The following is a 27,749-nucleotide window of genomic DNA, read 5'->3' as shown; positions in this document are numbered from 1 at the left end:
TGTCCCCATGATTATTTTAATGTTGCCTTTCTTATATGCCTTTTCTATTTCCTGATTTATTTTTTCTGCCCCACAGCCTGACTACTGCTGGGGTGATCGTACATAACTCCCATCAGGGCATTTTTACCTTTGCGATTCCTCAGCTCTACCCACACGGATTCTATGACTTCTGACCGTATATCGCTACTTCCTATCAATTTAAGTTAATTTCTTATTAACAATGCACCTCCGCCCCCGCTGCCCATCTGTCTGTCCTTTCAATAGGACATTTATCCTTGGATATTTAGATCCCAGCTATGGGCCGCATGGGGGTGCAATGGTTAGCACTGCTGCCTCATGGTGCTGAGGAGCTGGGGAGTTTGCACATTCTCTCTGTGCCTGCGTGGGTCTCACCCCATGACCCAAAGATGTACAGGGTAGGTGGACTGCCCCTTAATTGGAAAAAAAAGGATCGCAGCCCTGATCCCCTTGCAGCCATGTCTCTGTGATGCCCACAACATTGTACCCACCAATTTCAATGTACGCAACAAGCTCATTGACCTTGTTTTGTACACTGCGAGCATTTAGGTACAACACCCTCAGTCCATCGTTGTCCACCCACCTTTTTTGTTATGTCTGAAGTTGGATTCCTGCTACTTTCCACACTGTCTTGCTCGATTAAATGTTCTGGAAACTTTACTAAGCTCTCCTGAGCCTTCGGCCCCTTTAGCTCATTTGAAATCCTCATCATTAATCTGCACTCTCAATTTCTCCTTTAACTTTGATTTTCTAATTTTCCATGCAATTGAACCCTCCCCCCAACTATGCATCAACCCCGAGGGTGGAGGACAGGTGTGGGGTGTGTGCGGAGGGGGGGGGGGGGGGGGGGGGGCGGCAAACCCTGTGCATATGTTTTGGGCGTGACCCATGTTAAGGGAGCTTTGTAAGGGATTGTCAGACATAATTTCAAAGATTTTGGGGGGGTAGAGGTAGCTCCGAGCCCGGAGGTGGTGATATTTGGAGTGTCGGATGATCCAGGAGTACAGGTGAGGAGAGAGACTGACACGTTGGCCTTTGCCTCCCTGATAGCCCAGAGACGGATTCTGTTGTGCTGGCGGGTCTCGGAATCACCGAAGGCTGGCATATGGGTGAGCGATTTGGCAGAGCTCCTGCATTTGGTAAAGATCAAGTTTGCCATTTGAGGTGAGGAGGAGGGGTTCACCTCGAGGTGGAAGCTGTTCATTGACTTTCTTTAAGGAGAATTGAGTCATCAGCGGGTGGGGCAGGGGGTGGCGTCGGTTGTTTTATTTATTTTTTGTTTGATGTTTGGGTGGGGGGGGGTGAAAAATTGGACAAGGGAGGCGAGTGCCGGGGTGGCAGCGGGTCTCGAATGGCGGATGTTTGTTGGGGGGTTTCAGGGAGGGAGGGGTTTATTACCTGTTTCCGTAGTTGGGTTTTGTATTTTTGTGATTATGCCTAGATTGAAATTGTCTTCAATCACATAATCACACCCTACACATAATCACCTCAGTACGGTGACCCTCCACATAATCACCTCAGTATGGTGACCCTCCACATAATCACCTCTCTACAGTGACCCTCCACATAATGCACTACAATACAGCGACCCTACATATAATCACCTCAGTACAGTGACCCTCCACATAATCACCTCAGTACATTGAACCTTCACATAATGCACTACAATACAGCGACCCTACATATAATCACCTCAGTACAGTGACCCTCCACATAATGCACTACAGTACATTGACACTCCACATAATCACCTCAGTACAGTGACCTTCCACAAAATCCACTGCAGGACAGAGACCCACCACATAATCATCTCCAGTGCACTGACCCTCCGTACAATCATCTCAATAGAGTGACTCTCCACATAATGCTGCTCCAGTACAGTGACCCTCCACATAATCTCCCCAATAGAGTGACTAGCCACATAATCACCTCAGTTCACTGATGTTCCACATAATCCACCTCAGTACAGTGACCCTCCATAAAATCTGCTCCTGTGCAGTGACCGCCACATAATCTGCTTTTACAGTGACCGTTCATATAATCCACCTCCAGCATAGTGACCCATCACATAATCACATCAATACAGTGACCTTCCAGATAATCCGCCTCCAGTCTAGTGACCCTCCACATAAACCAATCCAGTTTAGAACTTTCAAATTATTCATCCTATTACAGAGAAAGTTAATCAATTCCAGTATAGAGTTTGCACATATTCCAACAGAGTACATGAACCCTGTAAAGACACTCCAAGTAATACATCCACAGACAGGGACACTCTAAATGACCAAGCCCACCTTAAATTAATTACTCGCAGTATAGAGATGCTGCAAATATTTATCCCCTTACAGACGCATTTTAAATGGTTAATTTTAGTAAGGATCCACCACATAATCTCCTCAGTACTGTGACCCTCCAGCAAATAGCATAATGTTTAATTCTACAAGGTGCTGGTGCTACAAAGAATTAAACTTGGTAATTTAATGAGTGAGGAATCTTAATTCTTTTAAGGATTGATTTATTTCTGAAATTTTCTTTAGCTATATAGTTTGTGAATAGGTGGCTAATAGGACTTGGTAATTGCTGAAACATGGATTGACTCAGGTTGTTGGAATTTCTGCTCGCCTGATTTCCCCGAGGTGTAAGGATCTAAGCTCTTCACCTTGGAGACCTTAGGTGACTGCTGTTCAGTGCTGGTCCCCACAAACGGTGACCAGATGGGATTGGAGGCCTCCGGGTGGTTGGGCTCCAGCCACGGTAGCACCCTGATACTGCAGGTGCCATGTGGGTACTGTCAGCCTGGCATCCTGCCAGTGCCACCTGGGTGCCAACCTGGCACCTGGAAGTGCCCTACCAGCCTGGGCACCGTAGCAGTGCCCCAACAAGTCTGGCAGTGCCACCTAGGCACCCTGGCGGTGCCAGGTTGGCATTGTGCCCACACTGGGGATTGGGCCGGGGATGCACTGCCCATGTGGGGTGGGGTGTGAGGGGTTTCCGAGGACCCCTTTATATGTGAGTTGCGGCTTTAGGGGGTCCAGGGGTCATGTCGGAGGCATCGAGAGATTCTGCGCAATAAAAAATGACGGCCCATCTCCTCCTGCTCTGAGGAGTTCTGGCGAGCAGAGCTCCTCAGTGCAGGAAACGGGACTAAGTGTGGCCTTGGTGGGACATTCTCCACTGACACCCCAGATTGCAACAGAGTCCTGTTCAATAGTCTGGTCTTTGGAGAAGCTGGGCTTGTTCCCCTTACAGCAAAAAGGGTTGAGGAGAGTTTTGACAGAGGTATTCAAAATTATGGTAGGTTTACGTAAGGTAGACAAAGGAAAGCTGTTCCCATTAGCTAATAGCACTTTAGGGGACACAGATGTAAGGTTTTGGGCAAGGCATACAGGACAGATGTAAGGGAAAAGATTTTTACACAGAGAGTGGTAATGACCTGGGACTGTCTGGCTACAAGGATGGTGGAAGCAGAGCCAGTCAATGATTTCAGAAACCCATGGCCAACTCCAACAAGACAGCATATAACCAGCTCCCCTCGCCATCATCATCCTGGGGCTTACATAAATACTGTGACCTCAAGATCAGGTTAGATGGTAATTCTGTGGCAAGCAACTCACCTTTTGACTTCGAAAACATTTCCACCATCTGTAAGGGACAAGTCAAGAGTGTGATGGAATACCCTCCACTTGCCTGGATGAGTGCAGCTTCAACAACACTCAAGGCATTTGACGTCACCCAGGATAAATATCCCATCAACCACCATAAACATTCACTTCACCCACCATTGACACATGGAGGAAGCAATGTACAGAATACACTGTAGCAACTCACCAAGGTTCCTGCGACAGCACTTTCCAAAGACAGCAAACACATGGGAACACTATCATCTGCAAGTTTCCCTCAAACAGCACAGCATCCTGACTTGGAACTAGATTGCCATTCCTTCACTGTCACTGGACCAAAATCCTGGAACTCCTTCCCAAATAGCACTGCGGATGTATTTATCCTGTCGTGTTATTCACCCTGGGGTAACACGGACTGCAACAGGATGCAGATGAACGGTAAAGTATACACCAAATGTAGGCGTTGGTTCAATAAGATTTATTGAATTTCTGTAACAATGCACACAGCTGGCTGTGGGTTGACACTCTACTACTCTAAGTGTACTAACTCTAACTTACTAGACCAGTCTAGCTCTGATCCACGTGTAGAAGGTGCTGACTGATATATACACCCTGACTGTCACGACAGTTGACACCAGTGGAAAGAGGCGGAGTGCTGATGCCTCGTGTGTTTTATAGTTGGAAGCCCCCCTCTGGTGTTCTGTCTGGTGATTGGTTGTGTTCTTTCCTGTATGTTGATTGGCTAACCTGGGTGCCTGTCATGGCCTGTTGTTACCTCATGATGTGCATGGGTGCATATTATGACAATACCACACGAACTACAGCAGTTAGGAAGGTAGTTACCTACCATCTTCTGAAGGGCAATTAGAGATGGACACTAAATGGTGGTCTTGCCAGTGATGTATATATCCTATGAATGTATAAACAAAACCCTATCATGGCCCATTAACATCTTGAAAACGTAGATCTAATCATGGCTTTACCTTCTATATTCCAAGGATTATAGGGCTGAATTCTCCGCCGTCGGGATGCTCCGTTTTGGCTGCATCCCGGGGTTGTTTCGACGGCGTGGGGCTGCCCCACAATGAGAAACCCCATTGACCAGCCGGTGAAACGGAGCATCCCGCTGGCGTGCTGAACCAGATATCTGGCGTGGCGGGAAGGAGCAAACTGCCCAGACACCTAACTTGTGTAGACTCTCCTCATAATCTTTGTAATTAAATCATTGGAGTCCAGTTGTCATTCTGGTGAGTCTGTGTTGCTCTTCTTTCAAGGCCATTATCCTTCATGAGCTGTGGAGCCCAGAATTACACTCAGGGCTCCAGCGGTGATCTAACCAGGTCCTTGTATAGCTATGACATAGCTTATACCCCGTGCACTCTATTGCTCTATATATAATGGCCAACATTTCATTAGTCTATTGCTTATTTTCTCTACCTGCCTGTTACATTTTAATGATGGAACTGATCACCCAAACCTCTTTAGATCTCCATTGCTTCTCACTTTTTACTACTTAGATCAATGTTTTTCAAAGTGGATGAACATGCATTTGCCTACATTGAAACCTGATTGTCCAGTTTTGTTCACTCACTTGAACTATTAGTAGCTCTGCAGGTTTTTGATTAACACTGCTTGAAATGCAGTGATCACTTACCTTTGTGCCATTGGCAAAATTGGATATGTGGCTCTCTATCGCATCATTTAAGTAGTTAGCAATGATGGTGAATAGTTGAGGCCCCAAAACAGAACCTCACGGGGCACCATCAGTCATGTGCTGTCAATTAATCTACCTGTTCACTATCGCTACACTCTGTCTGCTGCCATTCATCCAATAATTTTCAATCCCATGAGCTTCAACTTTGGCTAACTGTCTCTTATAGGCAACTTTATGGACTGCCTTCTGAAAATCAATATAAATAAGATCCATCGATATTCCTCTGTCCACTACTTGTCACTTCTTGAAAATATTCAGTCAGGTTCGGCATGCTTGATCTGTCCTCAACAAATTCATGGTAGCTCTTTCTGATTCACTGAGAATTTTCAGCAATCCTTAATTACAGATTCCATTAACTCTCTGACAGCAGATGTTAGACCAATTGGTTTGTGATTCACTGCTTTCCTTCTCTCACCTTTCTTAAATAACAGAATAACATACACAATTTTCTAATCTTAAGCAATGGTCCCTGAATGAGGAGTGCTTTGTAAGATTATACTTAGGGCATCTGCAATATTCTCAACTACTCCCTTTAACACTTTGGGAAGGAAACCAGGTCATCCTGGAGATTTGACACTATTTGGTGTCATTATTTTTTTCATTGTTGTTATTTTGTTTCTATTAATTTTGTTGAACCCCCATTTGGATTCAGTATTAGTGTTGTTGGAATATTTGGCATGCTAATTACTTCCTCTACCATAAATACTGACAGAAATTAATCATTCAATGTTTCTGCCATTTCCTTAAGATCCACTGACAATATCATTAAATATCCCATCATAGTGATGATGGGGTCCACAATGTTCCTGGCCACCTTCTTTTTCCGAAACAAATTTCACAGTATTTTTGATTTTTGGGTTTCTTTTCAAATCTTTTTGTGGCTCTTATTACTTTTCACCCCCTTGTGTTGTTTTGTTTATCTCTCTAAATAGCAGGATCTGTACTAGTTTTTGCATTTTTGTGTGCTTCCTCTTTTCATTTCATTTTGTGTCTTACATTTTTAGTTAAGCTTTTCGCAAGTTGAGCTCTAATTCCTTAAGTGTATGAATTGATTCGGTATCACATTAAATTTATTTTGAACAGGACACCTGAAGGGGGCTAAAAGTACAGAAGTGCCTGGGGAAGGTAATGCTCCTCTGGTGTGGCTGGTAGATGGATTCGCGGACGAGGACTGGTGTGAGAAAGCAAGAGCAGCTGGAACAGGAGAGTCTTTGTGGTGGGCCACTGGTAAAGGTGGCGGAGAGCCTAGTGGTTGATTGAGCAGTTGGTGGAGTTCCTGAGCAACAAGTTACAGCAGCAGACAAAAGAAGCCGTGGAAGACGTAGCCAAGGTGGTGGGACTGCTGAGATCTTTGACCGAGCGAGTTGAGCAGAGGCTGGAGTCCCATGGCCAAGCAATTCAGAAAGTGGAGGAGACGGTGGGGGAGCATGTGGAGCAGTTGGCCTCATTGGTGGTGGAGGAGGGAGTGATGCGGGAGAGCCAGAAGAGGCTGAGGGAGAAGGTGGAGGATTTGGAGAATCGCTCCAGGAGGCAAAATGGTGGATGAGATTTTGAGTGTGGACAGGAGATGAGCGGAGGCACCGGAGGCAGGGTTGTTAAAAGAGACAGAGGCTCCAGATGGGCAGCACGGTAGCACAGTGGTTAGCACAGTTGTTTCACAGGTCCAGGGTCCCAGGTTTGATTCCTGGCTTGGGTCACTGTCTGTGCGGAGTCTATACATTCTCCCCGTGTCTGCGTGGGTTTCCTCCGGGTGCTCTGGTTTCCTCCCACAGTCAAAAGATGTGCAGGTTAGGTGGATTGGTCATACTAAATTGCCCTTGGTGTCCAAAAAGGTTAAGTGGGGTTACTGGGTTGCGGGGTTGTGTGGACTTGGGTGGGATGCTCTTTCCAAGGGCAAGTGCAGACTTGATGGGCTGAATGGCCTCTTTCTGCAGTGTAAATTTTATGATTCTATGGAGTTTGGGCTAGTTTCCACGGGCAAGGCAGTGGGGCAGCTGTAGAGGGCCAGAGGGGAGGGCAGTGTATGAATACGGGGAAAGGATGAGTAGGATGTTGACCCATCAGTTGGGAAAGCAAGAGGCAGCAAGGAAGATCAGTAAAGTTCAAGATTATAAGTGTAAGTTGGCGATGGACCCGGAGGGGGTGAATGGGATGTTCATGGCCTTTTATAGAGGCTCTACGAGTCAGAGCCCCCGACTGGGGAGGTGAGGATTCCGTGGTTCCTGGATGGGTTGGAGTTTCCCAAGGTGGAGGAAGGGCTTGTCCAGTGGCTGGGGGCCCAAGTTGGGCTGAGGGAGGTGATGCAGGGTATGGGGCTATGTAAGTATGGAAGGCCCCAGGATCAGACGGGTTCCCGGTAGAGTTTTATAAGAAGCCTGGGGTGGACCTGAGGTCACTGCTGGTGAGGGCCTATAGCAAAGCAAGAGAGATGGGGAAATTCCCTCCTACATTGTTGCAGGCTTCCAGATCCCTGATTTTGAAGAAGGATAAGGACCCGGAGCAGTGTGGGTCATACCTCCCAATATCGTTATTGAGTATGGATGCCAAGTTATTGCCGAAGGTGCTTGCATTGCGAATTGAGGACTGTGTGCTGGGGGTGATAGGCAAGGATCAAATGGGTTTTGTGAAGGGAAAGCAGTTGCCGGCGAATGTGAGGAGGTTACTCAATGTAATTATGATGCCTTCGGAGGGGCAGAAGGTGGAGGTGATGGTGGCAACGGACGCGGAGAAGATTTTTGATCGGGTGGAATAGGCATATTTGTTGGAGGTGTTGGGATGGTTTGGGCAGGGCTTTGTGGATTGGGTCCGGTTGAAATATCGGGTGCCAGTTTGTGAACAAACCAAGTGATTTGGGGGTACTTCGGGCTACATCATGGAATGAGGCTGGGTGCCCGCTCTCCCCGTTGCTCTTCGCCTTGGCGAAAGAGTCACTGACAATGCCGCTTAGGGCGTTGAGGGACTGGATAGGGTTTGAGCGGGGGGCCGGGGGTGGGGTGCAGTGCCAAGCACAGGGTTTCCATTTATGCGGATAACCTGTTATTGTATATTTTGGACCCAGTGGGCAGCATTGGAGGCATCCTGGGGTAATTTGGCTGGTTTTCGGGATACGAATTGAATATGAGAAAGAGCAAGGTGTTCCCGATTGAGGCCAGAGGGCAGGAAAGGAGACTAGGGGAGTTGCCGTTTAGTGTGGTGGGGGTGAGTTTCTGGTATTTGGGTATCCAGGTGGCACGGAGTTGGGCGCAGTTTCCTAAACTGACCTCGACTCGTCTGGTGGAGCAGATGAAGGCAGACTCTAAGAGGTGGGGTGTGCTGCCGCTGTCGCCGGCAGGGCAGGTGCAGACAATAAAAATGACAGTGCTGCCTAGGTTTATGTTTGTATTTCAGAACCACCCAATCTTTGTTCCCAAGTAATGTTTTAGGAAGGTCAATGGGCTGATCTCTGGTATTGTGTGGGTGGGGAAGACCCCCCGGGTGCAGCGGGCTTGCTTGGAGCTATGGGCTATATTATTCTACCTGTTTGCGTGTGTTGTTTTTTAAACAAAAAAGTATATTTACTGTGTGCATTTCTTTAAGGATAGTGAAAAGGTGAAAAATGAAACCATCTTGAAGTTGATGGTTTTTTTTTTTTCTTGGGGGGAGGTGTGTTATGTGAGAGTACCTTTAAGAAATGGGTGTTTAAGAACTGTAGCTTTAAGAAATGGGTGTTTATCAGTGATGTCAGAGTGTGGGTGGAGCTGGGCTGTCTGTCAGCTTTTTACTTTCGTTTTAGGCTGTTTGCTGCAGGGTGTGTTTTAGTTTCGTTTTCAGAGTTGGATAGCTGCAGTCACAGCCAGAAGGTGTATGAGTCCCTCTCTCTGTAATCTAAATAATGTAAATCGACCCTTTGGTGATTTAAAACTAATAACTGCTCTCAGTAGTGACTTTAACCTGATGTGCTTCTGTTTAAAGGTTTTTTTCAATCTTATGGATGTTAAAAGGACAGCTTAAGGATTACTTAGTGTTGTATTCTTTGGGGGTTATATTTGATTTGATGGTTGCTAAGATGTTCACTTTATGTTTTAAAAAGGTTAACTTGAGTTCATAGAATAAACAGTGTTTTGCTTTAAAAATTACTTTTCTGCTGTACCACACCTGTAGAGTGGGCCGTGTGCTCCCCATACCACAACTATTAAAAGTTGTGGGTCAGGTGAACTCCATGATACACTTTGGGGTTCTCTAAACACTGACCCATAACAAATCGGGTGCTCATCCGGGATAAAAGTCTATCTATTGGATTGGCTTAGTGAACTTAAAGACAGTCAGGGGTGAGCATATTGTGGTTGCTTTTCAGTTGTGGTAGTTTAGTTTAATTACGGAGTGTGTTGTGGACAATGGCTCATTCAGAGGCTTTGAAGTTTTTGGGGGTGGAGGCGGTCACACGCAGTACCTTACGGACAGAGACTAAAAGCAGACTGTTAGATTTGGCAAAAACATTGCAGTTAACCATTCCCTGACAAAAAGCGAAAAGCTGAGCTAATTATGGTGGTGGCTAAGCATTTAAAGTTGCCTGAGATACAATCTGACTCATTAGAAATGGCAAAGATCCAGTTGCAGATTAAGCAACTTGAACATGAGAAAGAATTAAAGCAGCTTGAATATGCAATGAGACACAAAGAAAGAGAAAGGGAGATACAGATCAGGGAAAAAGAAAAGGAGAGAGAAGAAAGAAACAAAGAAAGAGATATAGAGGAAAAGGAAAGAGATAGAGAGGAAAGGGAAAAAGAGAGAGAGTTCAGAAAATGGCTATAACACATAAGTCAGTTAAAATTGACAACAAAAAGATGTAGAAATAAAACGGATGTATCAGAAAGCATACAAGGAAGAGGAATCTGAGTGTATTTACTGTAAAAGTAATGTCCTGATGAGAAAATGGAGACCTTTACTTATGCAGGCAGATGAAAAGTGGGCAGAAGTTCATCAAGTAGTATTGCCTGTAGGGTATAGAAGGGAGGTGTTGCGAGTTGCACGAGGTACAAGTGTGAGGTCATTTGGGAATAAGGAAAACTCAAGCTAAAATCCAAAAACATTTTTATTGGCCTGGACTACATAAAGATGTAGTTAAATTTTGTAAATCATGTCACACATGTCAAGTGATAGGGAAACCTCAAGCAGTGATAAAACCAGCGCCCCTAATACCCATTTCAGCATTTGAGGAACCTTTTACAAGGGTCCTAATTGATTGTGTAGGACCGCTTCCTAAAACTAAAAGTGGGAATCAATATCTTTTGACGATAATGGATGTGTCGACTAGGTTTCCAGAGGCCATTCCAGTATGTAATATTACAGCTAAAAAGATTGTGGAGGAGTTACTTAAATTCTTTACTTGATATGGACTACCCACAGAAATACAATTGGATCAAGGATCAAATTTTACCTCAAGGTTATTCAAAGAAGTTATGGATAGCTTAGGAATAAAACAATTTAAATCAGCTGCGTACCATCCAGAATCGCAGGGAGCGTTAGAAAGGTGGCATCAGACATTAAAGACAATGTTGAGGGTTTATTGTCACGATTATCCAGAGGATTGGGATAAAGGAATTCCATTCATACTGTTTGCAATTAGGGATGCACCTCATGAATCAACCAAATTCAGTCCTTTTGAACTAATTTTTGGTCATGAGGTAAGAGGACCACTTACATTGATTAAGGAAAAATTGGTGAGTGAGAACTCAGAAATTACATGATTGGATTATGTGTCATATTTTAGGGAACGATCAAATAGAGCAGTTGAATTGGCTAGACAACATTTAAAAGTTGCACAAAATGTGATGAAACGGGTTGCGGACAAGTCGTAGTTTTGCCATTGGAGATAAAGTTTTAGTGTTGTTACCAGTGGTATGTGAACCTTTAAAAGCAAGGTTTTGTGGACCTTATCAGATTGAAAGGAAATTAAGTGAGGTGAATTATGTGGTACAAACACCAGATAGAAGGAAGACTCACTGAGTGTGTCATGTGAATATGCTTAAAAGGTACTTTGAAAGGGAAGGAGAGAAAAAGGAGGTTTTAATGATTCTAACTCAAAGTCACGAACCAAATCCAGATGACTGTGATTTTGACATACCTCAAATTAAATTGGAAAATGAGGATGTTCTTAAAAATTGGGATAAATTGTTGAGTTACCTTCCAGAGGATAAGCGAACTGACCTGAAAGAGTTATTGATATCACATGGGCAGGTTTGTGGAGATAAATTGGGAAGTACTAAAATGGCTATACATAATGTAGACGTGGGAAATGCTGTTCCAATCGAACAACATCCATATAGACTTAACCCTTTAGAATTCGCACAGGTTAACAAAGAGATTGAGAGTATGCTAAAAAAAATGGCATAATTGAAGTGGGTTGCAGCCAATGGAGCTCACCCATAGTGATGGTACGAAAACCAGACAGTACCCAACGGTTGTGTGTGGACAATAGAACGGTTAATGCAGTTACAGGAACGGACTCTTATCCTAGCCCACATTTGGAGGATTGCATTGAGGAAGTGGGACAATCAGCTGTTATTGGTACCTTTATCCAAAAATGCGAAGGAGATTTCAGCTTTTGTGACTCCAGATGGTATATACCAATTCAAAGTTATGTCATTTGGCATGAAAAATTCTCCAGCCACATTTCAACGGTTAACTAACAAAGTTGTTTCTGGATTACCCAATTGTGCGGTATGTATCGACGATCTGGTAATTTTCAGCCAGACATGGAAAGAACATTTGAAACATCTGATAGAGTTATTCGATCGACTTCAGGAGGCGGGTTTGGTGATAAACCTAGCCAAAAGTGAATTTGGAAAAGCCCAAGTCACTTTCCTTGGCCATACAATCGGACAGGGTCGAATGGTCCCACGGGATGTGAACACAAAAGTTATTGTGGAGTTTCCGATACACTCGACACGACGGGAAATAATGCGATTTCTTGGTATGAGTGGATTTTACTGGAAATTTGTACCGAATTTCAGAAGTGTGGTCGCTCCACTGACGGACTTGCTCAAGAAGCGTAACAACTTCCAGTGGACAGCGGACTTTCAACAGGTATTTGACGGCCTGAAGGTTGTGTTAACCACTGCTCCTGTTTTAGCCATCCCAAATTATATGAAACCATTCAAAGTGATGGTTGATGCGACTGATGTGGGTGTAGGTGCGGTGCTTCTACAAGACGACGATGAAGGGCTGGAGCGGCCTATTGGTTATTTTTCAAAGAAATTGAATTCTCACCAGAAAAAGTATTCAACAATTGAGCAGGAGATGTTGAGTTTGGTGCTAGCTTTGCAACATTTTCACATTTATGTGATCAGCAATCCGTCTGACACCATTATATATGCTGATCATAATCTGTTGACGTTTTTGGAGCGATTCCGGAATAACAATGCAAGACTGTTTTGCTGGAGTTTATTGTTACAGCCATTTCATTTAAAAATAGTACATGTGGCAGGATCTGAAAACGTGATAGCCGATGCTTTGTCACGAATGCGATGAACGGAAGCAGTTCCAGTTGGAGGAAGAACAAAACAAAAATGGACTATATTATTATACCTGTTTGCGTGTGTTGTTTTTTTAAACAAAAAAGTATATTTACTGTATGCGTTTCTTTAAGGACAGTGAAAAGGTGTAAAATGAAACCATCTTGAAGTTGATGGTTTATTTTTTTTTCTTGGGGGGAGGTGTCATGTGAGAGTACCTTTATGAAATGGGTGTTTAAGAAATGTACCTTTAAGAAATGGGTGTTTATGAGTGATGTCAGAGTGTGGGTGGAACTGGGCTGTCTGTCAGCCTTTTACTTTCATTTTAGGCTGTTTGCTGCAGGGTGTGTTTTAGTTCAGTTTTCAGAGCTGGATAGCTGCAGTCACAGCCAGAAGGTGTATGAGTCTCTCTCTCTGTAATCTAAAGATTGTTAATCGATACTTTGGTGATTTAAAACGAATAACTGCTCTCTGTAGTGACTTTAACCTGATGTGCTTCTGGTTAAAGGTTTTTTTCAATCTTATGGATGTTAAAAGGACAGCTTAAGGATTACTTAAGGTTGTATTCTTTGGAGGTTATCTTTGAATTGATGGTTGCTAAGATGTTCACTGTATGTTTTAAAAAAGTTAACTTGAGTTCACAGAATAAACAGTGTTTTGCTTTAAAAAATACTTTTCCATTTCTGCTGTACCACACCTGTAGAGTGGACCGTGTGCTCCCCATACCACAACTATTAAAAGTTGAGGGTCAGGTGAACTCCATGATACACTTTGGGGTTCTTTAAACCCTGGCCCATAACAATTGGACATTCTGAATTCTCCCTCTGTGTACCCGAACAGGTTCCGGAATGTGGCGACTAGGGGCTTTTCACAGTAACTTCATTGCAGTGTTAATGTAAGCCCACTTGTGACACTAATAAAGTTTAATTTTAAAATGGGCCCTGTGGAAGGGGTCGCTGTGTGGGTGGGTGAAGGTAGCGTCATGTAGGGGTACGTGTTTGAGGGTGTAGTTGTTGGCGAATTTATCATTCTCACCGGCCAGGTACCCCGCGAGCCCAGTGGTGGTGTCGGCTCTAAGGGTGTGGGGGCAGTTGAGGCAGCATTTGGAGCAGGAGAGTGCCTTGGTGTGTGCGCCAATCTGTAATAACCATAGGTTTGCACTAACGGGGCTGGATGTGAGGTGTAGGTGGTGGCGGCAAACCGGGATTGAGCTTCGGTGGCTTGTTTATAAGGAATAAATGTGAGGGGCTGGAGGCCCTGGAGATAGTGTATGAGTTGCCCAGGGGAATGGCTTTATGTACCAGCAGGTTTGGGACTTTGTACGGAGAGAGGTGCCATCCTTTCCTGGGCTGCCGCCCCTGGGGTTGAAGGACAAGGTGCTGTTGAACGAGAGGGGAAAGTGTTGGATGTCTATGAGGAGTTGATGGAACGGGAGGGAGACCTGTGGGAGATATTAAGTGGAAACGGGAAGAGGAGCTGGGAGGGGAGATGGGGTCCAAGATGTGGGCGGAGGCCTTGTGGAGGGGAACGCGTCCTTGTCATGTGCGAGGTTAAGCCCCATCCAGTATAAGGTGATGCATAGGGCTCACATGATGGTGGTGAGGATGAGTAGGTTCCTTGCGGGGGTAGGGGACAGGTGTGGGCGGTGCACAGGAGGGCCCGCAAAACCACGCCCACATGTTCTTGGCGTGTCCAAGACTGAAGGGGCTGTGGCAGGGGTTTTCGGATGTGATGTCCGAGGTGCTGGGAGTGAAGATGGTTCTGAGTCCAGTGGAGGCAATATTTGGGGTGTCGAAAGACCTGGGAATTCATGGGGCGAGGGAGGCCGATGTTTTGCCTTTGCCTCCCTGATAGCCTGGAGATGGATTTTGTTCGGGTTGCCAGACTTGTAGCCGCTGATAGCGGGAGTGTGGGTGATTGACCTGGCAGAATTCCTGAGGCTGGAGAAGGTCAAGTTCACTCTGCAAGGGCCAGCAGAGGGGTTCACCGAGAGGTGGAAGCTATTTATCAATTTCTTTAAGGAGGATTGAAGGGTCAGCAATGAGAGGAGGGGGGGCGTGTTGTGGGGGGGGGAATGGGTAAGGGGGTTGAAATGGGGGAAACGAGATGTGGTGGGGTGGCTGGTGTCAGGGGGGCAGACGGGTTGTGGTTGTTCATTGAGCTCTTCTGATCCTCTGTGTGAAAATGCCTTGAATTAAATATTTTCTAAAAAATAATATTTTTGAATATACTCCACTGATCTTCTGTTGATTTATCCATTAACAGATTTTCCCAGTTTGTTGTAAACACTGTGTCTCGTCTTATTGAAGTCAACTCTATCTAAATCTAGAAAATGTGGGCAGAATTTCAGTCCCTTGTGAGCAGGTTTGCAGACAGGGGTCTTGTCAAACTCCCCAGGTGGGCTATCTACCAACCTCCTGATTGTCCTTGATTTGTCTTTTACATGGGGTGCCCCCCCCCCCCAATCCTTGCTTAAGTTGATGCCCTTACTGGCCACTTAAGGGCAGCTCCCGGCCTGGCTGGTGGGAGTTCGGGCTAGGGGAGAAGCCTGGCAGGTCACCTTGCTTGGGTCTCAGGCAGGAAGGGTAGGGCGCCTCACCCAAGGCTCTCCTTTCCACATTGAACGTGCAAGCGCTCCCTCCCATCCAGCTTCTCCAACTACCCCGTCCCTCTCGCCCTTTCCCCTCACCACTCACTTCCCCTCCCTGTTGTGTATTCTGGACTACATAATTTAGAATTTGGGGGATTGCTTGTATTCTGAGTCCTCTCTGCTGGGGCTACGGAGCTGCTGGTGGGAGTCAGGAGTGAAACGTTAAATGGTTGTAGGGCTAGTGTGATTGACGCGGGTCATTTTCCACTGACTCATCAGGTGGTGAGGCGGGAAATCCCACCATCCAAATAATCTTGCCCTTAGTATCTGTTTGATGTTTCCCCCTTTCGAGCGCAGTGTTTGATTGCTATTCAATAAATGCTCAAGGAACTTTAGGCTGTGAACTAAATCAGGCTCATTGCCCATTTTAAACCTACCAATGAAATGAAATGAAAATTGCTTATTGTCACAAGTAGGCTTCAAATGAAGTTACTGTGAAAAGCCCCTAGTCGCCGCATTCCGGCGTCTGTTCGGGGAGGCTGGTATGGGAATTGAACCGTGCTGCTGGCCTGCCTTGGTCTGCTTTCAAAGCCAGCGATTTAGCCCTGTGCTAAACCAGCCCCTTCATGTCTCTTTGCTGGTTCTCCGGCATATTATTGTGGAAAGTTTCCCTGAATACAGTCAAGAATTTTGCTGCCCTTCTGACATGTGCTAGTTTGCTTATCCCAATGTCTATGACAGTTAAAATTCCCCAATTCCATCACTCTGCCTTTGCTGCATGCTTGTCTAACCTCTGCACTTGTGCAATCTGTCATTTCAGAGCTGCTCCCAGCAGGCCGATACACAACTCTAGCTGCAGTCTGAAATTCTTTTATATTCCTTAATTCTACGTATTCTCCACCGCCTGCTAGCTCTTTAAATGTCTCAGAACAATTTTTTTATATTGAAGGCATGAGATAACGGTAACATTGTCGTTGTTGCATCCTCTCTTATCATTGAAATAATTGAATCCTTAATCACTAAGGCATTCCTTGCGCTCTACCAGATTTCCTATCGTTCCTGTAGATGTAATAAACTGAAGTGAGAAAAACAATAATAAAAACAAATTAAATTGCCTGTACTGCAATATGCACAGCATTTAAAACAAAATGGGGGAACTGGAGGCAAGAAAGCAGATATTGCAACATCTGCTACATGACTACAAGATGAACAGGGTTGGCAATTAAATATTGCCGTTTGTAACACATTTTCTAAGAATAAGAAAAGATGTGTTGGGAGAACTAGCTGTACCAATTAGAGATTACAATATGCCCTTTGTTTTCTACTGTTATTAAGATGTCAACAGAATAAATATAGACTGAGATGAAAAATACAGATGGATTGATCATATTATTAATGAGGGTACTTTATACAGCAGCTAATAGTGGAAGGGAAATTAGGTAGAAATATGGAACCAAATTTATGAAATGAATAAAACAAATTGATTTAACAGATATGGGAGGTTTCAAAAACCCACAAATAAATTGGCAAGAGGGAAGGAAAGGGGTAAAGAGAATGGAGTCTTTACAATGTATGCAGGACTTATTTTTACCTCATAAATCTGAAGTCTAACAAGAGAGAAATTAATGCTCAATATAATGATGGGAAATGAATCAGAGCAGATAAGAAAAGCAGGTGTAGGGAAATGTGAGGGGACAAAGCAATCATGGCAGGAGATAGTTGAAAATATTCAGTGCGGAAGATAGAAATAAAACTAAGGCAAAAGTAATCGATTTGGAACAAAGTCAATTTTGGTGGGGTGGGAAAAGAGAATAATGTTGACAGGCTGAACAGCAGTGGGAAGTATTTAAAAAGGGAATCACAAGAATTCATGAGGTATTTATTCCGTCACAAAATAAGAACAAACGTGCCATGAAATAAACACCAGGCATAAATAGAGTGATCCTAAAATTGAAACTAAAGAAAAAGGCATCCGTATGCTAAGTGCATAAACAATAAAGGAAAGAATGTCGAAAAGGAATACAAAGTGGTTGAGAAGGAAGTTGACATATAATTAGGAAAGCAAGGAAGGACAGCAAAACTAAATTAATCAGAAATTTAGAAAGCAATAGTCAAGTATTTTACACATTGTTAATAAAATAAGATCAGAATAGGGGTAAGCTCACTAAATGATGCACAAGATAAACTCAGAGGTAATGATACCAAAATGGAAGAAATATTCAATCATTACGTTGCCTCACTATTTACCTGGGAGGCTTAACAGGGCAGACACGTCATTGGAAGAAGTGATTTAAAAAAATACAAAGGCCTTCTTTAAAATATATTTTGAGTACATAATTCATTTTTTCCAATTAAGGGGCAATTTAGCAAGGCCAATCCACCTACCCTGCACATCGTTGGGTTGTGGGGGCGAAACCCATAGAAACACGGGGAGAATGTTCAAACTCCACACGGACAGTGACCCAGAGCTGGGATCGAACCTGGGACCTTGGCGCCATGAGGCAGCAATGCTAACCACTGGATTGTAAAGGCCTTTCAAATAGACAGTGAGGAAATAAATCAGTCAAACTTCGGTAAAACTCCAGGTCCAAATGGATTGCATCTGCACATGCTATAAGAAAGGAGATTAAGAGCAGAGGCACTATTATATATTTACAAACAATTATTAGAAAGAGGAATACTGCCAGAGGATGGACATACAGTTAATTATATTCCAATATTAAAAAGAGAGAAGTCCAGGAAACTTTGTATATGCTGACTTAATGATGGTGTTGGCAAAGGTAATGGAATCCTTTCTCAAATATTCAACAGGAAATATAGGCTACAGTATGGATAGAATGGGTTTCATGGGTGATCAAACTTAATGAATATTTGAAGTAACACAAACAGTAGCAGATGTAATAAATTTGAATTTCCCAAAGGTAATACGGTACCACCTGATGGACTCATGGCTAAGATGAGAGCACAGAGGGAGAGAGGACAAGCAGAAATGGAAAATAAGCTGGCTACAACACAGAAAACTGAGAATAGGGGCAAAAGATATTTACCCAGTCTGGCCGAAGGTGTGAAGCGATATTCCACTGGGATCGACGCTAGGACCACTGTTGTTCATCATTTACATACACGTCTTGGACTCAGGAATTGGAATTAAAATTCTAAATACTCGAATGACACCAAGTCGAAGACGTTTGCGACAAAATGCAAGACTTTAAAAACGTGAAGATTGGGCGTATCGATGCACTGAAGAAAAAAATGGTGAAAAAAAGATTTACAAAAATGAGACCAGAACTGTATGGTTAAACCAGTGATGGGCAACCTACGCTAATGAATGGGCCACATGAGGGGTCCATCTTCATCTCAGGGGGCAGCAAGATTCAAATTCGACTTGTTCACCAACTGTGACCCCATGAATAAGAATGAATTTAATGCACGTCAAATACTTTATAACAAGTTACCGAAAATGCTTAATCGTTTATATGTTATTAGAATGGTCATAAACTTCAAATCGGAAAAACAAAAGAAATATTTATAATTGATTGGACACAGAGGAAGTGCACGTCTCCCACAGTCAATGTTGTTACAATCTGCATGCACCTCATTTCATTTGCCCTTGTTTTATTTACATATAACTTCAGTCATAGCAGTAGAATAAAAACTGCGCAGTTGAATTCAAGTGGATGTAGCAACTCTACGCATGGGCAATGGTCAACAAAATGTCTAGTGGGTCGCACTCAGAACCCTGATATGCTGCATGTGGCCCCCGAACCACAGGTTGCCCACCACTAGGCTAAAATATCAGGAAAGACTGAACAGTCTAAGTTCCTTTTCTCTAGACGTGAGAAGGCAAAGTGATGACTGAAACATTATGAAAGGGCCCTCGAGGATAAACAGAGAAAATGTTTCCACATGTGGGGAGACCTGAACTAGTGGTCATCAATATACGACAATCACTGATAAATCTAATAAGGAATTCAGGAGAAATACAAATAACCAGAGGGTAATTATAATGCTGAACTTAATGCCACAGGGAAGAGTGTATGTGTATTGAAGGAGAAGCTAGATAAACAAGTAAGGGAGAAAGGAATAGAAGATTGTTGATTGGGTTTCATGAAATAAACAACCATAGATCAGTTGTACCCTAACACAAAGCCTCTAACAAAGAACTACACCCCAGTACAGAGACTGTGACAAAGAACTACCCCCAGTACAGAGACTGTCAATGAACTACACCCCAGTATAGAGACTGCAAAAGAACTACACCCCAGTACAGGGACTGTGAAAGAACTACACCCCAATCGAGAGACTCTGTCAAGGGACAACACTGTGGTCAGGTCACCCATGTCCTTCAGGGTTATAACCAAAATATTGATATTTTCCTTTCATGAACATGGATAAAAACTCAGAATGTACAAGCCACGATTAAACATGGCCAGACAATGCAATTTGCAAACTGCAGAGCTGCAATAGACTGTATTCCTCCAGACAGGCTTGGAACAGGCTGATCAGATGCTAATGCCACATTATTTCAGAATGAACCATTGTTTCCACTCCAGAGAACCTGCTTTGTTTGGCAAGTGCTGCGCAGACTTGCTGGCACCCAGCTCGGCAAAGGGCCAGAGGCATGGTGTGACGCAGACATCACCTGACAGTTGGAAGTTCAAAACCCTGTTCTGGGACCTCCAAATATTGGAGCAGCCACCCCATTGGACCTTCCTGCCCCCGGCCGATGCTGTAATGGACACAGGCTACATATTCTTCGAGAAGGGCGTAAAGAGGGGTATAAAATGATCCCAGTGCAGAGACTGTCAAAGAACTACCCCCTAGTACAGAGACTGTCAAAGAACTACCCTCGGTACAGAGACTGTCAAAGCACTACCCCCCAGTACAGAGACTGTCAAAGAACTGCCCCCAGTACAGAGACTGTCAAAGAACTACTCCCTAGTACAGAGACTGCCAAGGAACTACCCCCAGGACAGAGACTGTCAAAGAACTACCCCCTAGTACAGAGACTGTCAAAGAACTACCCCCTAGTACAGAGACTGTCAAAGAACTACCCTCAGTACAGAGACTGTCAAAGAACTACCCCCTAGTGCAGAGACTGTCAAAGAACTACACCCAGTACAGAGACTGTCAAAGAACTACACGCCAGTACAGAACCTGTCAAAGAACTTCACCCTAGTACAGAACCTGTCAAAGAATTACACCCAGCACAGAGACTGTCAAAGAACTTCACCCTAGTACAGAACCTGTCAAAGAACTACACCCAGCACAGAGACTGTCAAAGAACTTCACCCTAGTATAGAACCTGTCAAAGAACTACACCCAGTACAGAGACTGTCAAAGAACTTCACCCTATAACAGAGACTGTCAAAGAACTACACCCAGTACAGAGACTGTCAAAGTACTACACCCACTACCGAGACCACATCCCAGTACTTGCGGTGTTGCCATGTTTTGATTGGGTGGCTCAAGCAGGGTGGCTCCTGCTTGAAGGCGTTTGTTTTGGCCCTTTCTGCCCGATTAATGTGCTCTTTGGTTGGAAATTGTGTGAAATAAATGGTGGGAATTGAATTCTTCTCCGAGGTGGAATGTCACCAGGATACTGCACCCAGCAGTAGTTGAACAAGGCAACGGTGTTGGAGGTGGAGGTTCTGCGTGGCGCAGTTCCAGAAGGCACGGCGGGGATGACGGTGACATCGTGGTCCAGCCAATTGCTAGTGGAGCAGTTGATGGGGTTGATGAAGAGGGAGCTTCGGCAGCATTGGTGAGGGAATCCGAAGGACTGGTTGAAGGCGATTGAGGAAGTGGTAGCCCCTCTTCATGGGGCCATGGAGTAGGTGGAGAAGCACATGGAGCCGCAAGGTCCGATGATCAAAGAGGTGGAGAGGGGGTCACGCACCACAGCGATCAAATTGTGGAGTTGGAGGTGGAGGTGGCGATGCTGGGTGCAGTTTGCATGGAGCTGAAAGTAAAGGTGGATGATCAGGAGAATTGGTCCAGGGGCAGAATTTACACATGGTAGGCCTGCCAGAATGGGTGGAGGGAATGAGAGCCATGGCCTATATCTCGAAGATGTTGGTGAAGCTGTTGTTGAGAGGGTCTGTGAGAAAGCCCTGGAGGTGGACTGGGCACATCGATCATTAAAATAGAGGCTGAGAGCAGGGTAACCACCGAGGGCGGTGATAGAGAGAATGCACTGATTCCAGGTGAAGGAACAGATCTTGAGTTGGGCGAGGATGAGGGTGTTTGGTGGGCAAGCGGAACCAAATATAGCAGGACATTGGGGCCGACCTGGCCAAGCGGCAGGCTGGTTTATCCGGGCCAAAGTGGTACTTTTTCAAAATAGGTGCTGTACCCGACCAAACTTTGGGTGACATTAAAGGGGAAGGAATATTATTTTACTATGGCTGAAGAGGCATTAGGTTTTATTAAAGAGCATGGTTTGGAGGAGGGTTGAATGGGGCATTGTTTTTAATGTTTTGGTTTTTGAGATGTTTGCATATGTTTACCTATGTTTTGTTTTGTTTTCACATGTTGGCCTCGTTGATGTTTTACAATGGGGAGGGGGGGGGGGTCGGTCGGAGTCCTGTGTGTCTCTGTCCTGTTGGTAGACGGATTGCCGGGGTCTAGGTGGGGTGGGGGATGGGGGGGGACCCGTCCGAAGGTTTGACGTAGGAAGGCATTGTGGAGGAAGGGGCAGATTGGACGATATGGACGGGAGCCTTTGTTTCGGTCTTAGATTGGGAGTTGTCACGCTAGCACGCATGTGGTGAACGGAAGAAATGTGGGGTGGGAGCTACGACGGGTAGCCAGAGGGGCGGGGCCGTATGGTAAGGTAGGTTTGGGGGGATAGCGGGTTGGGAAGGGGTGGAGGAGGGGAGGAGAGGGTGCTGGTGTTGCAGGCGATGTAGTTTATTGAGCAAAGGCAGGGTGGGGGATGGCCATTTTGGGTGGACTTGGACAAAAAAGGAAAATGGAGGCAGACATAGTTTTGTGGTGGATTGGGCCAATGGATTCAAATGGATGGAGGGGAGGGTGGTGTTTTAAGGGTGATGGTCAGAAATCCCCGGTGAAAATAATGACTTGGATTGTGCGGGGGTAAATGGGCCGGTGAAGTGTTCTAGGGTGTTTACGCATTCGAAAAGTTTGAAGGCGGAGTTAGTGATTCTTCAGGAGACATACGTGCGGGTGAAAGATCAGGTGAGGGCGAGAAAGAGGTGGGACAGACATTTTATTCGGGATTCGGTTCCAAGTGAAGAGGGATTGCGATCTTATTTAGTAAGAGGGTGACATTTGTGTTGGCCAGGGAGATGCGGGATCCAAGAGGTTTGTTTATGGATGGTTAGAGGGGTTTTGGAGGGGGTTCCGGTAATGGTAGAAACGTTTATGTGCCTAATTGCAATGACGGGAGTTTTTTAAGCGGATGGTAGCGGGCATCCCAAATCTGGACTCGCATAAATTAATAATGGGTGGTGATTGCAACTGCACGTTAGATTCCCCGGTTGAACCGGTTTAGCCCAAGGACACTGGTTAGGTCGGAAAGGTGAAGGAACTGAGGGTGTTTATGGACCAGATCAGGTAGAGGGGGGGGGTGAATCCATGGAGGTTTAGGCATCTGGGAGGGAGGGTGGGAAATTTGATTCTCTCGGGATAATGGGTGTGGAATACATGCGATCGTGGTTCATGAATGTGAGGCATGACGTGGGCCAGGCACAGGGTCCCTTGTGGAGGGTGGACTCAGCGCTCCTGGCGGACAAAAAGTTTTGTGGAAAGGTGACTTCAGTGATTAACGAGTATATAGAGTTTAATCAGAACGGGGAGATCTCACCCTCCACGTTTTGAAGGGGTTGAAGGTGGTGGTACAGGGGTAAGTGATCTTGTGCAAGGTCCATAGAGGTAAGGTAGAGAGGGTGGAGAGGCAGCGATTGATGGGTATAGTTTTGGAGGTTGACTGGTGGTAATCTATGGCGCCGACAAGGGAGCTCTTAGCGGTGTGGCAGAAGTTGCAAAGGGACAACAGGGAAAGTGGTAGTCCAGCTTCAGAGAGCGAGGGTAGTTCTGTATGAATATGTGAGAACGCCAGCCGCTTGTTAGCGCATGAATTAATAATAATCTTTCTTGGCACAAGTAGACTTACATTAACACTGTAATGAAGTTACTGTGAAAAGCCCCTAATCGCCACAGTCCGGCGCTTGTTTGAGAGGGAGAATTCAGAATGTCCAATTCACGTAACAGCACATCTTTCGGGACTTGTGGGAGGAAACCGGAGCACCCGGAGGAAACCCACGGAAACACGAGGAGAACGTGCAGACTCTGCACAGACAGTGACCCAAGCTGGAATCGAATCTGGGACGCTGGCACTGTGAAACAACAGTGCTAACCACTGTGTTACTGTGCCGCTCCGAGACGACATGCAGCCGCGCGGGAGATAGTAAGAGTGAGGAATCAGGGGTTTGTTGATGATGACGCCGGAGAGAATTAATAAATCATTTGAGACTTTTTATAAGGGGCTGTATAAGTCTGAGCTTTCGAGAGGAGGGGGCGGAGGTGGAGTGGTTTCTGGATGGGCTGGTTTTCCCAGAGGTTGAGAAGGGGAAGGGGCAGGGATTGGAGGCATCACTGGAACTACAGGAGATTATGGAGGCGATTGGGTCGATGCAGTTGGGAAAGGCGCCGGGGCCGGATGGTTTCCTGGTCGACGTTTACAAACGGTTTGCGGCGGAATTGGCCCCACATCTCCTGAAGATATTTTCTGATTCTTTGGCACGGGGGAGATGCCGTGACATTGGCTGAGGCATCAATTTTGTTAATTCCCAAAAGGATAAGGACCCGGTGGAGTGTGGGTCACATGGTCCCATCTCCCTGTTAAACACAGACGTGAGGGAGCTGGTTAAGGTATTGGTGAGGCGGTTAGAGGGGTGTGTGTCGGAGGTGGTGTCAGACAGGTTTTCTGAAGTGAAAGCAGCTGTCGAGCAAATTAGATGATTATTGAATGTGGTCATGATGCCGGCTAAAAGCAGGGTGCCAGAGGTTATTGTGTCCATGGATGTGGAGAAAGCGTTTGATAGGGTAGAGAGGAGATATTTGTTTGAGGCCCTGTGAGGGCTCGGGTTTGGGCCCATGTTTATCTCATGTGTGCAGTTGTTATATGCGGTCCCCAAGCCTAGCGTTAGGACAAATTCGATTAGTTTGGGAAATTTCCGGTCACAGAGGGGTATGAGACAGGGGTGCCCGTTATCCCCACTCTGTTTGTGCTGGCTATCGATCCTCCATACCGGCAGCCGGCCAATGTGGCTATCCCACTCGGTTGGGATACCCTCCGAAGCGGAGGATCCCGCCGACGGAGAATCTCGCAGTATGTGTTCATGTGCATGTATACTCTAGTTTGAATCAAACTATTTTTTAAAAAAGTAAACCCCAATACAGAGACTCTGTCAAAGAACTACACCCAGTGCAGAGACTGTCTGAGAACTGTACCCCAATACAAAGGCTGTCAGAGATCTGCACCCGAGTATAGAGACAGTTGTGGTAAAATGGCCAACAGCCTGAATTATAGACGCGCTGCAGAATTAAGAATTGGACACTTTAAATTAAAACCAGTCAGAACCACAGACAGGACTGATGGGAAGTCAAACAGGCAAACACTGGACAGAGACAGATAGCTGGGCATCTCTGGGCTTGTCCTGAAACAAAACATTGGAAGATAATTGGCCCCATTCAAATGGATCGATTGTTGGGGATTGCCCAGATGAAACCAGACTTTTTGGCACCTAGATTTCCTGCCTATTCCTTATATGTGCAGACAATACACCTGAAAATGGATCCCTGGGGGGGGGGGTTCCTGGTGTCCTGCAGAGTTGCAATTGGCAACTCGATTGGGTGTTGCGAACTCCACCCAGTGACCTCATTGGCTGAGGGCCAGAGAAGCTTCCGGAAGTGTGCGAAGAGGGGAATAAGAACAGGACACCCAGAGACCGTCCCCACCAAAGATTCGACACAAAGGCAGCTAATAAGACTCAAGAGCGGACCATAGGACAGAAAGAAGCAATGTGCAAGACCCACCGTCGCAGACGAGGGCCCTGAGATGACTGAGACTTAGAGGATTGAACCTGTAGCTTGATGCAGTTCATCGACATGGGTAGTATTACAAACGTGGGCATATTGTAGATGGGATCATTTGGGGGGAATAACTATTTTATTGTGTTTGAACGTAAACTTGGGATGAATTGTAAACTTGTGTCTGTCCTTTGTTCATCTCACACATAAGGGCACCTGTGTAAAACATTTGAATAATAAACTGGTCAAACTGTTTGAATTTTACAGACAGTAGTAATGGCCCTTAGTGGGCTTCGATAAGAAGTGACCTAGTTGCTCCGAATTCGAACCCACCAATCCTATATTCTCCAACATCCAGCCTGAATTAAGAGGACAATCACATCACGTGATGACCAGGATTCTAGTGGGTGGACGAGAGTACAGACATCCGACCAGTATATTGGGCCAGAAACCTGGGGCGGGATTCTCCCCTACCTGGTGGGGTGGGGGGTTCCGGCATAATGGAGTGGCGGGAACCACTCCGTCGTCGGGCCGCCCCAAAGGTGCAGAATTCTCCGCACTTTTAGGGGCCAAGCACTCACCTTGAGGGGCTAGGCCCGTGCTGGAGTGGTTTCCGCTCCGCCGGCTGGCGGGAAAGGCCTTTGGCGCCACGCCAGCCGGCGCCGAAAGGTCTTCGCCGGGCGACGCATGCGCGGGAGCGTCAGCGGCCGCTCACGGCATCCCCGCGCATGTGCAGGGGAGGGGGGTCTCATCTGCCTCCGCCATAGTGAAAACCATGGCGAAGGCAGAAGAAAAAGAGTGCCCCCACGGCACAGACCCGCCCGCGGATCGGTGGGCCCCGATCGCGGGCCAGGCCACCGTGGGGGCATCCCCCGGGGCAGATCGCCTCGCGCCCCACCCCCCAGGACCCCGGAGCCTGCCCGCGCCGCCTTGTCCCGCCGTTCAAAAGGAGGTTTAATCCACGCCGGCGGGCAAGGGTTGACAGCGGCGGGACTTCGGCCCATCGCTGGCCGGAGAAACGCCGGGGGTGGGCCCGCCGACCGGCGCGGTTCCCGCCTATCGGCGCGATTCCCACCCCCGCCGAATCTCTGGTGGCGGAGAATTCGGGACACGGCGGGGGCAGGATTCACGCCAGCCCCCGGCGATTCTCCGACCCGGTGGGGGGTCGGAGAATGGCGCCCCAGGTGTCTGTAACATGAGGTGAACACACTGCACAGTTATTTATTTATTTATTTTTTTCAATTTAGAGTACAAAGAACAAAAGAACAGAGAAAAGTACAGCACAGGAACAGGCCCTTTGGCCCTCCAAGCCTGCGCTGACCATGCTGCCCGTCTAAACTAAAATCTTCTACACTTCCACGGTCCGTATCCCTCTATTTCCATCCTATTCAAGTATTTACCCAATTCTTTTTTTCCAATTTAGGGGCAATTTAGCTTGGCCAATTCACCTACCCTGCACACATTTGAGTTGTGGGGGTAAGACCCTCGCAGATCACATTGCATAGTTCTAACTAGGATAGTCAAGGGTGTTGGGTAACTTCTGTGGGAGGGAATTTAGTGAATGCCGGACCCTAACCCGGTCGATTCCCACACACCCATGATGAACCCAAGGGAGAGAGAGAGAATTAGAAATGGCAAGCTGTGCCAAATGGGAAGAAACTCTTAGGAAATACCTAAATAATAATTTGCCCAAATGGGTAGAATTAGATAACACCCCGCTAGCGGTGCTGAGATCTGAAGGAAAAAAACTGTTCGGACCACATCCATAAAGAATTGGGCAGACGGGCTTAGAAGTTGAGTAAAATGTTAGCGATCACTAGTTGTTTGGAGTAGCTCTGCGGGAGAGAGGCGGAGAGTTTGAAATTTGAAAAGGAATTAGGTGACACTTGGGAGCAGATCGAGAAGCTGAAAAATAAGTGAGAGGTGCGAGAGCCCAGGAGCCAAGCCAGCCTTCTACATATGAGCCAGTTTCAAGTTCAATGCAAGATTGAAAAATTAATATCTCAATTGTCCATATAAAAGGGGATTATATGTCCCTTTACAACAGAATGAGGGGATAGTGACGCAGGGGCAGAGTGGGTCTCTGTACAGAGACTGTCAAAGAACTACACCGCAGTACAGTCAACTAATCCAGCCAGTACAGAGTGATTCCACAGAAATTCTGTTCTTGCCTGCATTGTGCTTCTCCCAAAAAAATAGTAATGTCGTATCTCCACAGCCCATTTGCTCATGATTCCCCCCTTCTCAAATATTGCACA

At 45.9% G+C, this 27,749-nt stretch overlaps 1 protein-coding gene across 2 annotated transcripts in view; it reads right to left on the bottom strand.

The window, feature by feature from the left end:
* LOC140430971 (excitatory amino acid transporter 2-like) overlaps positions 1 to 27,749 on the bottom strand; it is a 643,482-nt gene that overhangs the window by 579,065 nt on the left and 36,668 nt on the right. Inside the window, exon 2 of one of the 2 annotated variants that reach the window (XM_072518821.1) lies at positions 18,483 to 18,675. The exons of the other annotated variant lie outside the window; for it this stretch is intronic. Within the exon in view, the coding sequence (XP_072374922.1) occupies positions 18,483 to 18,550 (68 nt within the window). The 5' untranslated portion in view covers positions 18,551 to 18,675. The remainder of the gene's footprint in view (positions 1 to 18,482; positions 18,676 to 27,749) is intronic. 2 annotated transcript variants of the gene reach the window in all.

Source organism: Scyliorhinus torazame, chromosome 10, assembly GCF_047496885.1.
Source record: "Scyliorhinus torazame isolate Kashiwa2021f chromosome 10, sScyTor2.1, whole genome shotgun sequence".
In the NCBI taxonomy this organism is placed as follows: Eukaryota; Metazoa; Chordata; class Chondrichthyes; order Carcharhiniformes; family Scyliorhinidae; genus Scyliorhinus; species Scyliorhinus torazame.
Note: the sequence above shows the minus strand (reverse complement) of the source record. Positions and strands in the feature narration are given on the sequence as shown.